The sequence below is a fragment of the Podarcis tiliguerta genome (genome assembly GCF_965153285.1).
Source record: "Podarcis tiliguerta genome assembly, chromosome: 6".
Taxonomy (NCBI): domain Eukaryota; kingdom Metazoa; phylum Chordata; class Lepidosauria; order Squamata; family Lacertidae; genus Podarcis; species Podarcis tiliguerta.
Window position 1 is genome coordinate 52,721,462 of NC_139539.1, and position 22,915 is coordinate 52,744,376.

Here is a 22,915-nt window from a genome sequence, read left to right on the forward strand (position 1 = left end):
GAACACGGGTCTGTGAAATATTTATGGTAGATGAAAGACAGAGGAGGCCTAGCAGGGCATTTGGACAGGTTTCTCAGGGAAAACATAATTTCACATCATACGTTCAATCAGCTAGAAGCTCTCCATTCCCCACCTACCTACTGTAGGGTTGTGGGCTGAAATACTGAGAAGAAAGAACTTGACAGAAAAATAGGCCTTGAAACAATGTTATACCTATTTACACCTTCCTCCTATGTAAGGAAACATACCTGTGAAGTATCGTGATTAAATATGACAGCATTGAGATCTCCACAGTTGTAGTGCTTGATGAGATCTTCCGTGGTGTAAGGGGCCTGCAAGCTGCCAGCTCGAAGACTCTCATGTTGTAGCAATGTTTGGTTCAAGGCAAACAGCACCTGTACGTACACAGAAAATGAATAGGAGTTATTTAGGAGACAAGATGTGATGCCAGAAGTAAAGCATTAGAGGCATGGAAAAGATTGGAACACATCCGCAACAGGGAAAAGAAAAAAAAAGGCAAGGGAAACATCCTTTTGCCGGGGATTTCTTTTTGCTAGCGAAGAGTGTGAATATATTCATGTTCTCATTCGTGTGCAGTTTCTCTCTCTTCTCACTCAAAATAATCAATTTCTAGCTCCCAATTCAAAGCCTGGTCATCTAAAACAACATTTTCAATCTCTTATTGAAGTCAATTCAGCATCCTCCTGGACCTGAGGTTTTATCCTGACCTGTTTTCAAGCAGCAGATTTTACCCCCTACCCACAGACAGAGCTCAAAGCGAGCAACTAACCTATCACTGATCCATGGCTCAGCCTGGCAGCATAGCATCAGAATGACATTCAGCTCTAGAAGAAGCGACCAGAACCATGGTTGCTTACAAAGTCTGACTACCAGTTATGCAATGGGATAGTTAATAGCTTATCTCCCATAGTATATATCCCATGCCTACCTCCAAGATGTGTTTGTCCCTAGATTTAATTCATGATTCAGCCCCATTAATATTGGATGTGGGTGTGTCATTGCTGAATGAACACAACGTTGGAGCAATTATGCTAAACCAAACTGCCTTTTTATGAAGATGTGGCTGCTGAGATCATGACAGCAGTTTAATGATAGCTGACTGCTATCTGTCAGTTTAAACCTTCGTGGGTGGCAGTCCACAATACTTCTCAGTCACATGGGTGGGGGAGGCACTGTCAACTGATGTTCTCTCTCCCCTACAGTGAAATCTCTCGTCCTTGTCAAAAAGATAATCCAGAAGAAACCAGATCAGCCATTTTAATGATCATATTCATCTGAGCTACATTTCTTAAGGTACATTAGAATGTAAAGAATTATGACAAGCAACACAGCTGTCTAAGAGAGAGAGAGAGAGAGAGAGAGAGAGAGAGAGAGAGAGTCAAGCAGTAAGTTGTAGTCTGTTTGTAAACTCTTGTCAAATCACTATTTAACCATACCCTTGAGAAAAACCTTACTGTCCAACAAAATAAAATAAAAATTTGGTGGTGCTTTTTGAACCTTAGCGGTTCTGAAAGCTTATCCTGGGCATATTAGGCAGAGAGCCTTCTAGGTAGTGGTGCCTGCCCTATGGAATGCCCTCCTATCAGATGTCAAAGAAATAAACAGCTATCTCGCTTTTAGAAGACATCTGAAGGCAGCCCTGTTTAGGGAAGTTTTAAATGTTTGATGTTTTATCATGTTCTTAATATTCTGTTGGGAGCTGCCCAGAGTGGCTGGGGAAACCAATCAAATCAATAAATCAATAAATTATTATTATTATTATTATTATTATTATTATGCAGCTCTTCACAGGTTGGAGGTTTTCACACATTTGTCCCACAGCCATGATGCAACCAGTGCTATTTGAATAGGTTCCAAGTTAGCCAAAGAGAGAAAAAACATCTCCAAGTTAAATTCTTATATTTTAGGTAAGATTGTCAGTGAAATAACTCTGAAACGTAAGCATTTTATACCTCTCTTCTTCCAATCAATCTTTTTCTTAGCTTTTATTTTTATTAGTCCTATGTTTTGAATCCACAGGAAATCCTTGGATGAGCTATTTCCTCCCTAGCCTATAAGCCTCAAAAGGTAAGAAATCCTTTAAACCTATGCTTTTTGCAGCCTGTTTAAATTAGGGAGATGCTAATCTCACATTTTATGGGTCATAGAAAATGCTGAAGCCTAGGCTTAAACATGTGGGGAAAGATTTGGACTTTTGAGCAAGCCAACTTGCAGAGAGGGTAGGATGGAATGGTATGTGACTCCTGGTCCTCATACATTTTCTTGTGCTTCCAGTAATGACAAATTTAAACTGTACTTCCACAATGTGCCCTTAAAAATTCCCAGGAGATTGTTAGCGCAATAGCTGCTGCTTCTTAACTACAGGTCAACGTTCATTACACCTTTACTATAAAGCCACATTATTTTTAACATATTTATCCCTTGTTTTAGAAAAGCTATTGGAACTCTAGAGCTGCTGTAAAAGTTGCTTTGTACATATGTACACGATGCAAGACATTTTGCCCTCTAAAAGCCCAGCCAATACAATGCAAATACAAATGGCAAACAAGCCTGGCTTTATCTACCTATCAGAAATCATTATTTTACTTCACAATGTCACATGGTTTTAACAGCTGCACACGAAGCCTTCACCATACCCATAAAAAGACTTACACCACAATGTTAATTTCAAAGAACACATGCAAAACAAAATGTTACTAATCAGCAACAACAAACTGCATTGGACTGCTTGGGTCTACTTTGGACTTCAGGAGTTGTCAGCAATGTCAATGAGACTGTATGAAATAATAGTTCAGGCACCTTGGAAAATTGCCCTGCCCTTTTCAAACAGATCAGCTGCTCAGGCGGCAAGTGCTTCTGGCTGTAATCCACAAGCAATTGAACTTTAGAATAGCCCCAATAAAACCAACAGGGCTACTTCATAGTTAAATGGATTGAGAACTGCAGCCTTTGCTCGTTTGGCCTTGAAATAATAATGAGATTTGGGATTTGAATTTGATCGAAATGCATTCAAAGGCCACAGCATCTTATACAGAATTACCACCTTCTCCAATTAGGGGCAGGTAGAAAACCATGCACACATGTGTACAGGCTTTGTTCTGAGAATTCTCAATAAAAGTCCGTTCTTTGGTGGATTTGGACCATTCTAAGCTCCAGGAAAGAAATATACAGCTGCTTAAAATGCCACCTGTTCCAAGGAATCACATGAAGCTGCCCATAAATCACTGTTTTATTGTGCCACAAAGTCTGCAACTCCAGATCAAAAAGTTCTGGATTTGCTTCCTATAGATAAACAGGACAAATCACCATAAACTATTTAAAAAGTAAGGCATTCCCCGCCCCCTCTGTGTCTCCCTTCTCAACTTTAAAAAGTGGAATTTGAAGAATTGTCCTTGCCTCTAATAATTTTCCCTTTCCTCTTCCTTTAATAAAAAGTGGTGCAAAATGTGCTCACTTGATGCATCCTGCTCTGCCCATCCAAGATCCCCCCACCTCATGATTTTTCAAGATCACTATCACTCTTTACGATTAAAAGAAAAAATCCTTCTTTAGCTGCTTTGACAGTGAGAATGGCAAAGGGCTTGAAGGTGGTGCTTATAACAAATAGGAGAAAGCTTCTAAACATAAATATCACAATTCTTTCTAGGCTTTTATGTTTCACATGCTAACAATTCATAAATACACACTTGGGCAGGATTACTGGTGTTTCTGTTACTTATGAGGAAGTAACTTATTTTATATTCATTCATTTGAAACACCACTTAGAAAAAAAGACTGCTTCTTCTTGTGAGAAAGACTGGCACAGATGCACCTTAACCTGCCCACCACGATCTTGAATCGCTCTCAGTAAATATGCAATTTGATTGTAAGCCTGGCCTTATCTACCCATCAGAAGTCATTATTTTAGTTCACAACATCACATGGTGCAGAGCTGAGTTTCAACACCTGCACGTGAAGCCTTCACCATACCCATAAAAAGCAACAGAGGGCCTGGACAGTCAAGCTGATTTAGAACTGTGCTGTAGACATATCTTGGGAGAAATGGAAATCTGCTGAAAATGGGTGGATACAACCCAACCAATTGGCAAGAGAAGGTGTCTCATAGGCAGCAGCTTCAGAATCCTGCCCACCAATTTAATACAGTGGTACATCAGGTTAAGAACTTAATTTGTTCTGGAAGTCCGTTCTTAACCTGAAACTGTTCTTAACCTGAGGTACTACTTTAGCTAATGGGGACTACCGCTGCCACGGCCACGCGATTTCTGTTCTCCTCCTAAAGCAAAGTTCTTAACCCGAGATCCTATTTCTGGGTTAGCAGAGTCTGTAACCTGAAGCGTCTGTAACATGAAGCGTCTGTAACCCGAGGTACCCACTGCACTGGTAGGAAGGAGTACTGAGAAAAAATGTTTGTGTGTGCAGACACATGTTCTTCAGGTATATAGGATTGGGGGAAGATAAAACAGGTGGGATTTAAGGCCCCCTCTAGTCATGGGGAGAGGGATGACTATGCTAAATCTGTTCTTGAGTCAATCAAAATACAGAACCTCACAAAATACCAAGGAAATTATGTCTTTGTGTAAAACCAGTAATTCCATTAGCTTCCTGAAGGAGGCTGGTTTTTCCTCACCATCCCTAACTCGCTCCATGCTATGACAGGGGGTTGACGAGCTGTGAAAGTCACCACAATGAGGTCAGTGTCAAGGAAACAAACTCTGAAAAACAGGTCCAGGGGGAGCCACTTAAAAGGCTCCCCCCAGTGTCCGAGAGAAAGCCTGTCTGAATCTGACATCCCTCAATGAGGAAGGAGTTTGGTTTCTTTAAAGGGACAGTTGAGGAAGCAAATCCATGAAATCGTCTGCTAGAATTTCTGTTTGCAAAATCATGCCCCCTGTTAAAGTTCCTCATAAAAGCCTTTCACCTAGTTGATTCCATATGTTCTCAAAACCTCATCATTATTGCTGCTGAAAGGCAGGAGTAGTTAATAGGCTGTGGTTTGGCACTGACCCGAGGAGACCTTAAGACCTTGATTTTTTCCTTTTCAAATTGCTAATTAACCAGTTTAATAAAATGGTTTGAATCTGACCAAAGACCTCACTTTAACCACAATGCATCCTACAGTGCTATTGCTTATGAAGCTTGGAATTAAATGTTTGTGCCAGCAACATGTAGCCATGAGATTTTAGCCGAATGGTTGAGCAGTGCATTTGAATGAGCAGAAGTTTTCATGCAACAGAGGGAACAAATCACAATCCCATGCTCAGCCCCATTCATACCAGCAAGAGGCTTGCAGGGGGTTGCTATAAAGAGCATGGCTTCAGCATATGCATGGAATGAAGGAATGGGTATTTAACAAGAGCCTAGTCCCACTCCCACCTCGCTCCTCACAAGGTGAATTCCTGCTAATTGGGAAATACTTGCATAGCAGTTTCGAAAAGGAGCAGTGAGAATCAGATGTGCAGCACATCTGAGCCCAGTAATCCATACACACATCAGTAACTTCATTCCAGCCCTTCTCTGTGCCATGTCATGAAGAGAAAAGGGCATTTGTGTGATGAGAGTGAGCTATGCCATCACCATAGTTCAGCCTTTTAATCAGGTTGTGGATGTGCACCCCCCCCCCGGTACCTGCTTTATACACTTCCTTCCTTCCTTACTTTCTGGTTTTGCACTAATGCTACACCTTTTGGAGACATTCAGCACATTCATGCTGGACTTTCACTGCACCTTAAATTAAATCAATGCAAAATGCACCATGCTTTGGCTTTGAAGACAAAACAAACCTATTTTGCCTGGTGGACTGCAGTACCCTTGCCTCCTTGCCATTGAAGAGGCACCGTGGGTCTGATATTGAGCATTCTCTTAAGGCAATCTGCTAGAAAGTGATTTGCCCTAGTGTGGACTAGATTAGTCAAGTCTTGCATGAAACTATTTTATTTTCACATATGGAAGCATAAGATGGAAGGGGCCACATCATTAACACTCTCACAGGTCTTGCTCCCCAATTAAGTCTCTTTGGGGGTCCCTAAAGCCAGAGGCTTGGAGTCCATCCAGAGAGCAAATAAGGCCTTTGTGTCTTCATGGCCCTAGGTGGGACTAGACAAAACTGGCCTTTTGTTTTCCTACTCCTAGGATGATGCGGCATCCAGCCAGGTGAAGGGAGAAAAGGCCTACTGAAGGAATTACTAGTTAGTTGTTTCTATGGCAACACACCTGTATTTGACCAACTCTTTAGATGTGTAAAATGCTTAATGGCTTCCCTAATGTGCATATTAAAGGCTGAGGTTAGCATCACACCTGGGGAAAATAGCAACTTTGAGAAAGTCAACTTTGATGGGACTGTGATACATGGAAAAGGAGTTATATCTCCCTCTCTGTGCTCATGATCAAGTACCGTACCTCACAGCTATTAATTGCATTTCCACATTTAAGTTAGATGGTGTTAATTTCTTAACACCAATAAGTTTGTACAGTGGTGTAAAGGAATTGGTGACCTTTTCAAGCAAATGTCTGAAGGAATTTGGCATGCCAAATGTAAAAAGGTAAAGGATCCCTGGCAGTTATGTCCAGTTGCAGACAACTCTGGGGTTGCGGCACTCATCTCGCTTTACTGGCTGAGGGAGCCGACGTTTGTCCACAGACTGTTTTTCTGGGTCATGTGGTGAAACCAGAGCAGCACATGGAAACACTGTTTACCTTCCCGCCAGACTGGTACCTATTTATCTACTTGCACTTTGACGTGCTTTCGAACTGTTGTTGTGTAGTCGTTTAGTTGTGTCTGACTCTTCGTGACCCCATGGACCACAGCATGCCAGGCACTCCTGTCTTCCACCGCCTCCTGCAGTTTGATCAAACTCATCTTGGTAGCTTCGAGAACACTGTCCAACCATCTTGTCCTCTGTCGTCCCCTTCTCCTTGTGCCCTCAATCTTTCCCAACATCAGGGTCTTTTCCAGGGAGTCTTCTCTTCTCATGAGGTGGCCAAAGTATTGGAGCCTTAGCTTCAGGATCTGTCCTTCCAGTGAGCACTCAGGGCTGATTTCCTTAAGAATGGATGCGTTTGATCTTCTTGCAGTCCATGGGACTCTCAAGAGTCTCCTCCAGCACCATAATTCAAAAGCATCAATTCTTCGGCAATCAGCCTTCTTTATGGTCCAGCTCTCACTTCCATACATCACTACTTGAAAAACCATAGCTTTAATTATACGGACCTTTGTCGGCAAGGTGATGTCTCTGTTTGCTTGTTTTTTCAACTGTAATTAGTGCAAAAAGATAGTGTAAAGGGGTTTAGCCTTGTAAAGGCAAGTCTCTTATTTTTGATGTTTTGTGTGCAAGATCCGTTGCATAAAACAATGAACCGCTTTTTTCTTCTGATAGGGAAAAGGGCACAGACGTTCCTCATTTCTGTGCATTCCATAGCACTGACAGGAAAAGTCTGTGGAGAAACCCTAAAAGGGGCTGCAACACCCTCCCTTACTAATAGACTTCAAGCTCAACGTTTCTTGTTTCTATTAGTTAAATTGGTATGAAATTTCTAAGGAGCTAGAAGAAATATTTTTGAGGTTAAACAACAAGGTTCTCCAACCACAAAACAATTACTGATTTGTAGGAAACAACATAAACAGCTTTATAACAAACATATTTTTTTCATTGATTTATTCTGTGCCTTCTGCAGCCAGTTCCTTAACATGGGGGGGGGGGGGGGGGATGGATTAGAGACTGTAGGAGTTATGGAGCAGGACTCAGTGTTCTAACACTGATGTCCCATAGCCTGAACCTCCACATGTTTACTCAGATATAATTTCCAACATGTTCATCCCATCTAAAGATGGCAAGGAACGCAGTATTCAGCAACCATGGAAATACGTCACCTTGGAAATATGATTATCTGGAAATACTGCAAAGTAACCCTACTAAAGTATTATTGATTGATTGCACTCATGTTCCACTTTTTCCTCCAGTGTGTTCAAGGTGGCTTACATAGTGGTCCCCCCCCCCAAATAATGTCCACAACCCTGTGAGGTAGGTTTGGCTGAGAGGCAAGGTCACCTATTGAGCTACATAGCCAAGAAGGGATTTGAACCCTGTTTCTGGTCTGGCTCTCAAAAATTAATTCACGACCAGTGGCGGACCTACATTTTGGGGGCCTGAAGCTTGAGCTGTCATGGGGCCCCCCTTCACAACCAGCAGCAAGGTCTGGGTAACCACTGAAAAAGAGAAGAAGAAGAAGAGTTTGGATTTGATATCCCGCCTTTCACTCCCCTTCAGGAGTCTCAAAGCGGCTAACATTCTCCTTTCCCTTCCTCCCCCACAACAAACACTCTGTGAGGTGAGTGGGGCTGAGAGACTTCAGAGAAGTGTGACTGGCCCAAGGTCACCCAGCAGCTGTATGTGGAGGAGCGGAGACGCGAACCCGGTTCCCCAGATTACGAGACTACCGCTCTTAACCACTACACCGTTATCGTTTTCAATGGGGTTGTTCTACAACAGATCGCCACAGCTTTACAACATCTGTGCTACTGATTTTCCTTGTGGGAGCTCTCCCTGTGGCACTACATGAACTGGAGGATCAATTCATGTCAGCTCAGACCAAGTCCTTCAGTGCCGTGGCACCTGCCTTGTGGATAACACTGTCTCTTGCAGTTTATACATTTCATTAGGTGTTATTTCTATATGCTTTCCCAGAAGAATGAGTTGACTTGTGAGTAGTACTGGATTTATCTCTCTGTTCTTTTCGCTTCTTGTCTGTTGTATTTGTATTGTCATTGTATACTCCTATGGTATTTTGTAATGTTTAGCAGTTTGCAAGTATTCCAAATAAATAAATATTTTCCTTAGTTGCTCTAAGCATGTCGCAAAACAACATACACTCTCCTTATAACATCCTCAGAAAGGCAAGATGGACCTTGTAAGGATGGATTAAAAACACTCTCACAATACAGGTGAAGTGGAACAAGCAATTCAGTTAGGCAAAGAAACAGTCACAATACTTTTTCTATTATCTCCTTGAAATGTTGGGGAAAATTAAATACAGCTGAGCAGTCTCTATTAGTCCGATAAGTATCCAGTTGAAGAGTTCAGTGGATCACATCCAACTTTTTCTGGTATCATTAAAAAATAAAACTATTAATCAATCCCTCTAAGTAGCTTGACCTCTCGAGTGCATAAACTGTATCCCGCAAAACAAACTGGATATGGAGAGCACAATATTTCATAAGCATACCTCACTCTCTCTTGATTTTATTCTCAGCTAATTTCTAACCTTTCGTTGATCTCCAAGTGTCATATGGTGTGTGTGTGTGTGTGTGTGTGGACAGAGTCTTTCATTTAAGTGAGGGTTTCCACCTGGGGATAATGCCAAGAAAATGGGGGGGGGGGGATACCATTTTTAAAGTAGAAAAGTGCCCTCCTTATACTGCTCTGTTAGTAAAAAATACTCCTTCACTACTCCTTCACCAAAATAACATGATCCAACAAAAGTTAACTTCTTCACCTAGACTGTATATCTTATTTTCTTTATTCACATCACAAAAAATAGTTGTAAGTTTTTGGAAGCAACAACCTATTCCGTCAGTATGTGAAGTGGCCTAGAGAGGTATATCACTCTATTAAACCTCTGTCCCCATCTAATTTGAAAATACATTATTCTAGCTCTTTGCTGGAGTAGAGTAAAATGATTTTTTTTAGTCTACCCCCTGGTATAATCCTGCTATTTTTCAAAATGGCCTGGGGGAGGAGGCTCAGTGGAAACATCCATTTAGATAATCAAATGCTTGGATAAACACAACTGCTATTTATAAAGAAGACTCTGGCTTGGGGCATTATAGGGGAAATTGATAACTAGGAATTTCAAACAAGAGAGGGTCTGCAATATGGCTCACAAAGACAACAGTAAACTCCTGTTTACACAATGGCTTAAAACAATCCAGATTCACTAAATCCACATGGAGTTATTTATGCTACTGATTTAAATTTCTTTTATGTGTGACCAGACTTCGCAACCAAGTATCCAAAAACTACTTGAGAAATGCACACACCACAAGCTCAGCTTTTAATTAAGTCAAACTGCATTGTGTCCACTTCTCTGTTTATCTGCAGGAGAAAAGGCAGCATTCCTAAAAGTTAATTAGTTGACAATGTTTGGGAAGTCAGATTTGATATTAGCCAGACCCATTCAAAGGCAATTTACCTATTTAAAGATATCAAAATACGGTGTGGTAGCATGTGTCTTGAAGGCAGTGATGAGTCCATTATGAACCCTGTGCACAAATACACATGATCAAGCTACATTATTATTACACAACACAAATTTTAACATACCCTCACAAAACTAAATGGGAATCAAAGCTTTAGAAGATGAGCCGTGCAAGAAACAGGACATTGACATTGACCTCCACTGGGATTACAAAGGCAATTTGGACCAGTGAATTTCTGACCCTGTGGATTGCCTTGAAGCCAGGTATAGAGGTTTCCCAAACCACAGGATACAATTCAATGTTTTCTGCACTCTGCACATACTTCTAAATTTCTCAAAAAAGATTTGGCATTGAAGCAATGGGAATATTTAAGTGTGCCCACCCTAGAATTCATGAAGCAAATACAGTGGTACCTCGGGTTACATACGCTGCAGGTTACATACGCTTCAGGTTACAGACTCCACTAACCCAGAAATAGTACCTCGGGTTAAGAACTTTGCTTCAAGATGAGAACAGAAATCATGCTCTGGTGGCGCAGCAGCAGCAAGAGGCCCCATTAGCTATAGTGGTGCTTCAGGTTAAGAACAGTTTCAGGTTAAAAACGGACCTCCGGAACGAATTAAGTACTTAACCTGAGGTACCACTGTAATAGGGACGCGGGTGGCGCTGTGGGTAAAACCTCAGCGCCTAGGACTTGCCGATCACATGGTCGGTGGTTCGAATCCCCGCAGCGGGGTGCGCTCCCTTCCTTTGGTCCCAGCGCCTGCCAACCTAGCAGTTCGAAAGCACCCCCGGGTGCAAGTAGATAAATAGAGACCGCTTACTAGCGGGAAGGTAAACGGCGTTCCGTGTGCTGCGCTGGCTCGCCAGATGCAGCTTGTCACGCTGGCCACATGGCCCGGAAGTGTCTGCGGACAGCGCTGGCTCCTGGCCTATAGAGTGAGATGAGCGCACAACCCTAGAGTCTGGCAAGACTGGCCCAAACGGGCAGGGGTACCTTTACCTTTACCTTTACCACTGTAATAAAGAGTGTCTCTGAACATGCATGAATTGCACTTCCCTCACCACTCACAGCCCACCCACAGCTGGATTAAGAGGAGTGGGTAAGTCTTCCTTTCAGGTCAGAGATTGTGGGGTTGTGAGTTTTGGCATCTCTCTTTTTCAAAACTAACCACCACACTTGGGATTCCAACGCATATCACCACCTGCAATCTGTGAAAACACACTTTGAGACAAGAAAGTGATAAAAAGGATTTTGCATACAAACCAGCATTGAAATGAGTAGGAATAATGGAGCTTGATCATATCCCTCCTCCTCTTGATGTATTCTTTCATTGCCTCTAAACTTTATACTGTGCTTGATCTATCATCCACTTTTATCAATACCCAGTTGACTCATCTAAGCAGCGCAGATTTCATCTGAAAGCCCCACGAGACAAACCAATTAGTCAGTTAAGCCTGTTGTTGAAACATCCGTCACCAAAAAGCCGCCTTTGGCAGCCTGCCTGGGAGCAAGAAGAGCTATGCCAATGATCAGGTTCCTCCTTCATCTTCATTGTGCACAGTGTCACAATTTAAAAGGATGCTTTCTAAGAGGGTTGAGTAAATGGCTCCCCCAAACTCCGAAACCTTGGTTGTGGGAGAGCACAGCTTACAACAAACCTTGCTACCTGGCTTTGTTCAGAGCCATTGTCACTAAAATCACAGGGGAAATGTGGAAATATCATCCTCTGCAAAAAATTTTTTTAAAAAGAAGCAGCTAAAACCCTGTAGTAACCGAATTGCAGATTAAAATGGGTTCTGTCAAGAAAAAGACACTAGGAAGGGGGCCCACATGCACTGCCAAAACATAGGAAATGCATCACTTTTTTAAAAAGAGGGGGAAAGCATGATGCAGAGTTGCAGAAGATTTGCATATGCTCATTTAAAGTAGGAACTGCAATTTTAGAAGTGATTATATAAGCAGAAGCACATTCCAGTGTAGTGGGCAAGACTGTGTCCGGCTGAGCTTTGTTCCTTCTCTGTCCACTGCCAGGCATTAACTGTTTATGGGCAACTTCAGTGCCCTTTCTCTAGCATCTTATATGTTTCTTGGACCCAATTATCCTGTGCCCCACCTTCCACAGTATCTGAAAAATGCAGGGTCAAGGATGAGGTGGTGTCTGTGCCACTATACAAAACCCTGGAAGCAGCAACTCTGGGTGACAACGAAAATTTGTTTTAAGAGCATTTGTTGCGGTTTCTTCAATATATCAAAATAACTAGAAATTATTCTTTTGAAAAGTAATCACATATGATATGAAACACAGCGCTGGAGTAAAACACACTCACACATTATCCTGGAGATATTCCTCTTGGACTACTTGAGAGTTTTGAGAATTGCAGGTTTGGAGCTTTATAAATAACTTTGTGTTATCTAAGATATGAAAATATACACTCTTTTGTATTACAATACATATTGAAGGGATCAAGCCACTGGGTAAAGAAAAGGAATTTTTTATCATCCTTTGCATATCCAAGCTACATGGTAAATTCTGCAGGGCACACATGTTTTTCTTGGTCTCATGTTAGATAAGAAAAGGTTTCCTACACACCTGCAGTGATCAAGGCTAGAATCTCTCTTGATGCTTCCTATGGGGGAAGTACAAAGGAAATCCATCTCCTTGTGGAAGGAAGCACGAAGTCTGAATAACTGAAAAAGGAAGAAGGGAAACCCAATGGATGCTGTTATTCTTCCTGGAACAGGGGCAGACTATAAATGCAAAATTGCATAGGATTTATTTTCCTATGTAAATGTCTCTTCATATGCCATTGGAAGCACAAAGATAGGAGACTTTGAAGTGCGAGAGTTAATCCAGGAGGGCTTAGTGCCAAGGAGAAGTGAGCGGCATGGGGGCAAGGAAGAGGACAAAAGGGACTGAGCGGTGAGGGGGCAGGGGAGGAATTATCTGTCTTCATTAGTAAAATTCTTGGTTGATTTTTCACGTGTTTGTCATAAATCCTGCTAGGTGTTTCAAGCAGCCAACAGGGGGTGCAAGAAGCCCTTCTTCAAAGTAATCTACTTTCCTTGGCCCTGCAGGATCTCCTGCAATTAAACCCTCTCCCCACCCCATGTTATCGCTTCAGTGGCGTTCATACATTGCAATCAATCAGTGGTGCCCATGAGGACTGGTAGAGTGACCAACAGTTGGGAATAATTGGAGTGTGTGTGATGATGATGATGATAAGGAGGAGGAGGAGGAGGAGGAGGAGGAGGAGGAGGAGGAGGAGGAGGAAGATGATGTCTCACCACTGGGCAGTACATAGTTAAATTATGGAACTCACTCCCACAGGAGGCCATTGTGGCCATCAACCTAGATGGCTTTAAAAGAGAGGATGGAGGAAAGGACCATTGAAGACTACTAGCTTTGATGGCTATGCTGTGTCTCCACACCTGGAGGTGGCAATGCTTCTGAATACCAGTTGTTGAAAGCAACAGGAGGAGATACTGCTCTTGCACTCAGGTCCTGCTTGCGGGTTCCCTGCAGTCATCTGGTTAGCCAGTTGGTAGAACACGAGACTCTTAATCTCAAGGTTCTGGGTTTGAGCCCACGTTGGGCAAAAGATTCCTGCATTGCAGGGGGTTAGACTAGATGATCCCCATGGTCCCTTCCAACTCTACAATTCTAGGATTTTGGACTAGATGGGCCATTGACCTGATCCAGTAGGCTCTTCTTATGTTCCACACCTCAAACACACTTGAGAACAATCAGGGGAAATGTGATGCCAATGATGTTGATGTTGGTGGTGGTAACAATGATGGTGATGGCAATGCCTCTGCACTTCTCTCCAACAATGTGAGAACAATTCGGGAAAAGGAGATGATCATGAGGCCTTTGTACTAGGCTGCCCTCCCTGCAGCTTTGCAACAAGCTCTGATGTATGACATGCAGCAGAAACAAGAAAAGGTTCTCATATACTACCCTCACCCGCATTTTCAACGAAGGTCTCTACCAAGCAGCTAGCTGCCTGCTCCATTTGTCAGCAGCCACCAGAACAAATACAGCAGCAATGGAATGATTCGCCCAATGCACACCCCCACCCCCTGCTGCACTTTCAAAAAGTCACTCAAGCAGCTGCCTGCCACATGGCTAGCAGGGAGCAAAATGAGCAACATACAATTAGTGTGTCCCCCCCACACACACACACCATCACAACATACACATTTTTAAAAAGTGGCTGCCTGCCTACTGTTCCATGTGGTTGGCTGGCAGCAAAACAAAACAAATAGAACCACAAACAAGTGGATCCTGCACTTCTTCCTCCACCACACCACACACACATATTCCAAAAACTCCATCATGGCCAAAGTAGCTCCCAGCTCCTGGCTTCATGAAGTGAGTGGGCAACAAGGCAAAGAGGAGGCAAATGGGCCCTGGCACATCTCTCCCCCACCCAATCCTGCTTTATTTTTCAAAAAGTCCCTCCATGGACAAGAAAACTTCTATCTCACCCCACCTTTTCCATAAGCCATTCCATGGGCAGCAAAGGGAAGGGAGACAGGCAGAGCACTTCTTAGCTTCCCCACTTTTCAAAATGTTATTCCACTGGCAACGAAAGCAGAGGAGGCGGAAAGTTCTCAGCACTTCCCAACATTCTCCAGATATCCAGAAGAATGGTAACTATTTTACCTGTCCTCTCCATCTGTGTCCCACAACTGCCCCAGAAAATTCTTCCCTCCAGAAAGGAGGGGATGAATTCCATAGCCAACTGGAGTCTCAGTCCTGCAAGTGCTCTGAGCCACAAAGCCCCCCCCCCCAAGCATTATACTTGCCCCTCTGCCTGCGTTGTGTTGGCAAACCCTGGCTTAGAAGCTTGCCTGTACATTATGCTTCCTAGCTTGCTTTCTAGGAGGGCTAGGGACTTACTTTTTTTAAAAAAAAAGATAGGTCAGAGTCTGGTGCTCCTGTTTGGGGCATTACAGGCCAGATCAAATACTAACTGCATCTAGAAAATCAGAGCAGAGATTCATACTAGCAAGAACTGATGGCTTTATTTTATGGGGATTTGTGGATGCCTCTTCTTTCAAACTACAGAATCCCAGGTATCTAATATTATCAAAATTGGCAAAAAGTACGAAGTTGTTCAAGTGCCCAGAGACAATACAGATGTGAGCCCATTTTTATACAAATGCAAAGGTCCTATTTTAGACTGGATGAAAGCAGTGGTGCAGGATAAGGTCTAAAATTTCCAGGGATTCATTTCTAAATGAAGCTCAAGCCTGTCTGAAAGTGATGCCCACTGCCCCGGAAGTCCTTCCCTAAAATGCTCCCACACTGGGAAAGGAAATGCATTCTGCTTATGCTCAAAAGAGCAACTCCTTTGTTATGCATAAGTCAAGGCTAAGCATAGCACAGACAATAGCTTCCAGAGATAACCCCTGGCTAAACTATGCCACATAATGCTTTCATGTTTTGGGACAACAGGTCAGAGTAGAGACAGACAGCTTGTCAAAAAGCTAATGAGAGAGCTATTGCATGCCTCTGTAAGAGCAGCCAGCTACTGAAATTCAAAGTGTAACAGCACCAAGATTTCTATTATCTGAGTTTAGGACAGCTAATGGGAGAAATCATAAATAAAACAAAAATCATCTAGATGCAAAGCATCCACCCCTCTTCAGAGATGTCTAATCTTCTCAACAGATATAGTTACACCATTGCACTTTCTAATGGAATCCTTTAGGGATTTCACTGAGGAGCATCTGTTAAGTCTGTAAAGCTGCGATGAAAGCATTTCTCCCTTGGAGCTCATATTTCTAAAAAGAGAAAGGAAAAGCCTAAAAGCCTCCTTCCTATAACCGAAAGCCGATGACTATCTGTTTAGGATAGAGCTGAAGTTCCTTGACTCTAGGAAATGACATTCATTCTCAGCAGCAGAACCTTGCAAACAGGAGAGTACAGCTCTGAGATGCACATTGTCTGAGGAAATCAAGCTGGTTAAATTTACACAGGCAACCAGAATGATCCCTGATAAATGAAGAAGTGGCCTAAATGAGGTATTAGGCAATCTGCTAGAATTCACATTAGAAACTCTTTCTGTAATAGTGAACTTTACTTTTGACTGCATCATAGCCTGGATGTGGATCCTAAAAAGATTAACTTTGTGCAAAGGTTTTGTTACATTGTGGAAAGTTGTTTTGGTGTTCTGTTTTTAAAGAACGCAGCCTTTTCCTTGAACAGAAAATCCATCTTTCCACTATAGGAAATAATAATATGCAGTACATAGTTAAAACTATGGAACTAATTTCTACAGAAGGCAGTGGTGGCCACCAATCTTTAAAAGGGGATTAGACAGATTCATGGAGGGGAGAGGGATCAATGGCTATTAGCAATGGAGGCAGCAATGCTTCTGAACACCAGTTGCGAGAAACCACAGGAGAAGGGAGTGTTCTTGCGCTCAAATCCCTATCCTTGGTTTAGTCCATGATATACGCAATACTCTTCCTTATTACCTGTTCATTTCTAATTAATCCTACCTCTGGCATAAAACAGGAGCTGGGATGGAAACTGAGTATAGTTAAATTCGTTTCTTATTAGCCTAGCGCTTGCTGGAGCAATATCTAGACCCTAGCCCTTGGTGGTGTGAAATCTGAAGCTGCAGCTTCCTTGCATCCCTGTCCCTACCAGTAATAACATTTGGTTGTTTTTATCTCTGACCACCAAGCTTCTGGGCCTCTCTTAACCTGTGACCTTGAATTTGGATCTTTTTGTACTTTTGGGAGGCTTGCCCAAAGACCCTGGTTATTGCCTGACCATATATTCTGCCACCTCCCTTACAGAGTTGCCTCACTTGGTTCTTCAGATTGGACCTCCTCCTCCTCCTCCACTCTGTTGATCCTGTGCTCTGCCCTTCTTGAAAACTGAAGCCACAGAAACTCTAGACTTGCCCCAACCACTGAATCAGATGTGAATATTGCCATGTGTGAAGTGCCTACTTTCTGTACATTTATTGCTTGTTTTGCATCACAAACTTGACCTCTGTGCTTGACTTAGTCTGAGATGTATGAAAATAACCAGGGGATACAAGCTGATATATCATCTTTCAAGTAGCAACCAGGTTCCTCTTATTGCTTCTCAGCTGTTTCTCTCTTTCTTTCTTTCTCTCTTTCCTTCCACCCCCACCTCAGTTCTGAGGTAAAATGTATCCTCAGTTGGTGTCTGCTGCTGAAAAGACTATTCTCTGTCCTTTCTGATTCCATGCCTGATAAATATTGATGTTCTGTAAATATGTACATATGTGGCAGCAAATTGGCACGCACTGCCATTCTCAGGAACACTTCATAAATTTTAGCCAGGCTGCTCCTTCTACAGCTGTGCCGTACAGGAAATACTCTGGCGAAACCTTCCAGCTGCAGGCTGCTTTGGATTTGGAAAAGCATGAGGAAAAGATGTAGAAGGACCTTCATAACAAAATGGTTTTGAGAGTTTTATGACAGAGGGGTTTATCTCTGGCTTTCCAAAAAGCCATTCTGCCTCGCTTCACCTGTTCTTTCGGCTGCCTCTCATGCTATATAGCCAAACAACTATACCTCCTGCATATTAAATGCAAACTCATTTTCCAAGTGTCAGTCCTTATGTAGCCAAAATGGTTCCACTGATGCACAAGGCAAGAGCCGAGGCAGGATTCAGAGCTTGTGGCAGTGCCATTGCTTCTGCTTACTGGGAGGGCCATGGGACAGGGTGGTGGTAATGTTGGGGTGGCACAGGCTCACCAGCAGAGCCAATCCAGCACTTTCTCCAATATGCCCATACCACTCTGACTGCCTCAACCTTACTAAGTAGCAGCGAAGCTGTTATAGGGAAGCTGGCTCTGTTGTGCCATCCTACCAACCGCTCTGGCAAGAAGGAGTTTATCAGCAAGCTTGTAGAAACTTCAAGGTTTGTGGAAAGAAGGAGAAGGAGAAGGAGAAGGAGAAGGAGAAGGAGAAGGAGAAGGAGAAGGAGAAGGAGAAGGAGAATTGTACTCAACTGTCAGCACCAGACGGCAGATTATGAAGTGGACTCATTAGTCAATATGGGTCAAGATGGTGGCAGCTGGTCCACTAGCACTATTGGGGAACAGCCCTCCCAATAAGAATGCCAACATTTCAAATAAATAAATAAATAAATAAATAAATAAATAAATAAATAAATCCCTCTCAGAATCTCAAAGCTGCACACACTTCCCCGTCCCATACATTTTAGACTCTGCAAACAATACTGTCAATCTCCTGTTCTCTGACCAATCAGCCCATTCCTCCTCAGAAGCAAGGCCCATTGAGTTCAATAGGATAGAAAACCCCAGAATTCCTGGATTGCAGCCATTTTTAATCCTGAATAATTAATCAGGGAAAACTGAAATATGCAAATAACAATTTAAATTCAGTTTCTTTAATACATAATCTTTTCTCTCCCCACACCTGTCTGCTCAATTCTTTGGTGATCATTTAAACTGCTTACGCTAGGACTGTTTACAACAATGACTGGAGCTGGAAGTTTAAAGAGATGGGGGTAAGTAAAAGCATTGACTCCTTTATTCTGCTTATGTGATCTTTCTTGACTCCGTGTTCACTTTCGCTGAATTAATTTATGTCTGTAACTTTTTCCTTATAATTGCACCAGTTTGCTCTGAGTACTTAGGATACTGATTTGTGAGTGTTTACAAACAACTGGATTTCCCTAAACCCAGACATTCCTCTAGACACTTGATTTTCTTACCCTACGGCAGACTTTGCGGAGGAAAGAGCTGCAATTTCACTCCTTCCATAACAGATTGCAAAGTAGGCTTTCTCCCTACAGTGGTACCTCAGGTTACATACACTTCAGGTTACATACGCTTCAGGTTACAGACTCCACTAACCCAGAAATAGTACCTCGGGTTAAGAACTTTGCTTCAGGATGAGAACAGAAATCGTGCTCCAGCGGCGCAGCAGCAGCGGGAGGCCCCATTAGCTAAAGTGGTGCTTCAGGTTAAGAACAGTTTCAGGTTAAGAATGGACCTCCGGAACGAATTAAGTACGTAACCAGAGGTACCACTGTACATTGCATTGGCAAAGAAGGCTCTATTCTGTCTCCTTCCTACTCCCTCCCCCCCCCCCCAGCTGAACTATTCCTCCCTCTCCTCCAAGCTGGACTGTTCCCAAACTGTTCAGCATGTAAGAACCAGTAGCAAACGGCATGGTGAGGCAATGACGCTGGCCTGACCTCCAGTTGGTTGCACCATTGTGGCTTACTGAGATGGTAGAGTCATTGGGGCAGTGCAAATGCCCTGGCAGGAAAGCCAGATTGCTTCTGCTAGGGCATTTGCAGCATGCTGACCTTGCCCCTTTCCCTCTACCTCCTGGTAAGCAGAAACAATGCAACTGCCTTAAGGTCAGGTGAATAGCACTGCACCACCTTGCTGACCACTACTGATAACAGCTGAGCAGCAGGGGAAAGTGCAGCTCCCCACTGAAAAGCAAATGGATGTGAGGGGATTAGTGGGTCTGATTAAATCCAGCTGTGGACCAGATGTGGATTACTGCCCTCATCATATGATAACATAACTAAAAATAGAAATTTTTAAAATGTAAAATTTAAAATTTTTAAAATGTAATTTTTAAAGTGTGCATTGGAAAAGTTTGTTTGGTGCATAAACTAACCGTGACCAATGTTTATGGATCAACATTATAATTATGTCATGTTGTTTCCTTCAAATCTTGTCCTTGGATTTTAATTGATTCCCAATTTAACACAATGCCAAACAAACTTATGCATGGAACCTGAGGTTATTAGGATTTCTGCTGTCATCAAGGAATGCTAGGGTGGAAAATGAGCAATAACTGCAATCTGAAAATGTTAAAAGTCTTGATGCAAGGCTGGCATCGAAATATACTTTTTTAAAGCAACAGCTAAGGAAAGTAATATTTTGCTGCAAAGTCTAAATATAACATATTCTAAGGCTTCATCTTTGGTAGTTAAAAATCAAAACTTTTCACATTAAAAAAATGTTTTACAACTGATCCCCCTACTGCCACAATGAATATTTTGACTTGCTTTTTTTTTTATGCTGGTTTTAATGTTGGCGCTTAACATATTTATACAACATACCATGGCAGGTGGTGCTTGAAGCTAAAATTATTGATGAGAATAGCTTCTCTTGACTGAATTGGAACAAATGACTTATTCTGGTGAAAAAATAGTAGCTATGTTAATTAGTTGAATAGTTATGTATCTAGAGAGACTACCTCAGAGTCATCAGACATGAACATCAGTTTACAATAGATAGCGCTATTTCTACATTTCGGACTGTGGTGAATTAATTAATCGTGTGGATTAATGCAGCTAGGCCTATATGTAAATACTGCCAAGCTTCTATAAGAGAGGCAAGTTAAAAGTAAAATGTAATTAATTAATTTAAATTTAGCCCATGGTGTAAACTGTTATTGTCTATATTCTTTCAGAAGCAATGGAATTTGCGAGGAACTGCACTCATCCAACTGATAGCAGACTAAAAAGAAACTGTGTGTGTTTTGTACATAATGGTCCAGTCAAGCTCTTGATTTAATTCATTGCCTGCTAAGAGATGACAGAAGAGTGCTTAGTGAAGTCTGTGTAGCATTACACATACAAACACTTCTCTTTCTGCCCCTCCCTTTCCCCTCTCCACATACAAATGTAGACCTGAGCATTCCTTCCTCATTCAGCATTCCATGAAACATAAGCTGATGTTGACATAAGAATTAGGCCTTATGACTGAATAACAGGTCATTGACAGAAGCATAAAAGACAGAGAACTGAAATATCGGTGACCACACACAGTCAGGCGTAGGATATGCTAATGGTTGGTTTCCCAAATTTCCCTGCCCAGTAGCCAGGTACAGACACAACTCGACTCGATCAGTGCTAGGCATAGCACATAAATGTTGAACAGATGGCTTTGGAATTGGTTTTTAGGCTTATAGCATTGTTTCATTGTTCTGAACTTCCTCAACAAGTTGGACTACTGAGATTTCAGTAGATGTCTTGACAACGTATATGCTGCTACAAGTCTTTTGCTTTGCCTGTGCTCTGCTTGAGAATTGTATCACTAAACAATCCTCATTGGTACCCAGTCAAACCTTTGCATAGATCAGTCGGTAGAGCAGGAGACTCTTAATTGCGAGGTCATGGGTTTGAGCCATTGCAGGAGGTTGGACTTAGATGACCCCCATGGTCACTTCCAACTCTACAATTCTACAATGTTTTGTTTTCCTAACCCACCCTTCCCTCCAAAGGAGCTCAGGGTGGCAACAAGTTTACCTAACTTTAGTAATAGTATTAAAGGTTTATAGTCTCTATGGAACGTGAAGAATTCCTGTGAAGTAATCTTACTTCAACACTGACAATGGGACAGTGTTCTCTGCTTAATGAGGGCAATAGGCTTGTTGCATGTCTAAATTGTTGTGTTAAGGGCACAGTCCTTTTGCCAAGCAGGAGCACGTAAGTGCTATACATTTGTGCCTTTCCACAACAATTACAGTATTTGCTGAAGATTACTTCTGTGCGTCATGCTCAATAGAAAATAGAAAATAACTACCAAACTTTTAGAAGACATCTAAAGGCAGCCCTGTTTAGGGAAGCTTTTAATGTTTAATAGGTTATTGTATTTTAGTGTTTTGTTGGAAGCTGCCCAGAGTGGCTGGGGAAACCCAGCCAGATGGGCAGGGTATAAATAAATTATTATTATTATTATTATTATTATTATTATTACTTTAGATTACATCTTGGCAGATCTATGGAGTCCTAGCTTTAAAGAAATCAGAAATGGAAGGCATGATAGTTGCTAGATTGGGCCACAGAACATGATCTTCAAAGGGACAAAGTCACTAGCAGAAGTGATCACCATGGAGAAACAGCGTTTTCCCAAGCAAATCTGAATTTTGTCTCAAGATCTGCTTCACGATTGCCAATTCTCCGCTCCTCTCAAAGAGATTGCCTTTAGATAGAGTAAGCAGATCCCCCTGTTGTTGGTGCTGCTATAGTATTTTATTTTTTATGTTAAAAAGGAGGATGTGAAGTAATGCTGCTTCCCCCCCCCCCTTCCAGTTCCAGGTTTGAAAGCGACAACAGCCGTGAAATGGCCCTGGATTTCTCACGTTACACTTTTTAACAGAACAGCAGGAAGTGAAGAGAAAGTAAACAAGGAGACCGGAGTCGGTCAATCCAAGGAGTTAATTGAAAAATTGCATTCACTTAAAATAAAAGTTGTCAGTATAAAAACTTATATAAATAATTAAATCCTGGCGAACAAGCAGCCATTCAATGGGAGAAAGCGTGGAGATTTATGGGCTCCATTTTAGCGACATAAGAGAGAGCCAATAGTCATTTGAAGTTGCTGTGATTTCTTTTTTAATGGGAACTCCTCAAACATACCCTCCACATTTTATTGCCAGAATTAGAAGCCTGTGGCTGTTAAAAAGTTTAAAAATTAGGGGTTTCCTAAGTGGGAGCAAAATGTATGATTAGTCTATGCGACCCCAAAATACACAAGCAGCTACTGCAAATTCCCCAAGGGAGCATCAAACCACTGTGAAATAGACTCCTTTCTTTTTCTTGTACAAATTATTCCTTTATAGCCCTGAACTTCTGAACCCCTGGGCTTAATAACATTTTTATATATAAAAAAAATTCACTGGAAAGAAGAAGAAACGATTATGGTTTTCAA

At 42.1% G+C, this 22,915-nt stretch overlaps 1 protein-coding gene across 1 annotated transcript in view; it reads right to left on the reverse strand.

Annotated features, from left to right (window-relative positions):
• The window catches only part of TRABD2B (TraB domain containing 2B), a 231,850-nt gene that overhangs the window by 75,584 nt on the left and 133,351 nt on the right, over positions 1–22,915 (reverse strand). Inside the window, exon 3 of the mRNA XM_083447870.1 lies at positions 249–395. Coding sequence (XP_083303996.1) covers positions 249–395 — 147 coding nt within the window. The remainder of the gene's footprint in view (positions 1–248; positions 396–22,915) is intronic.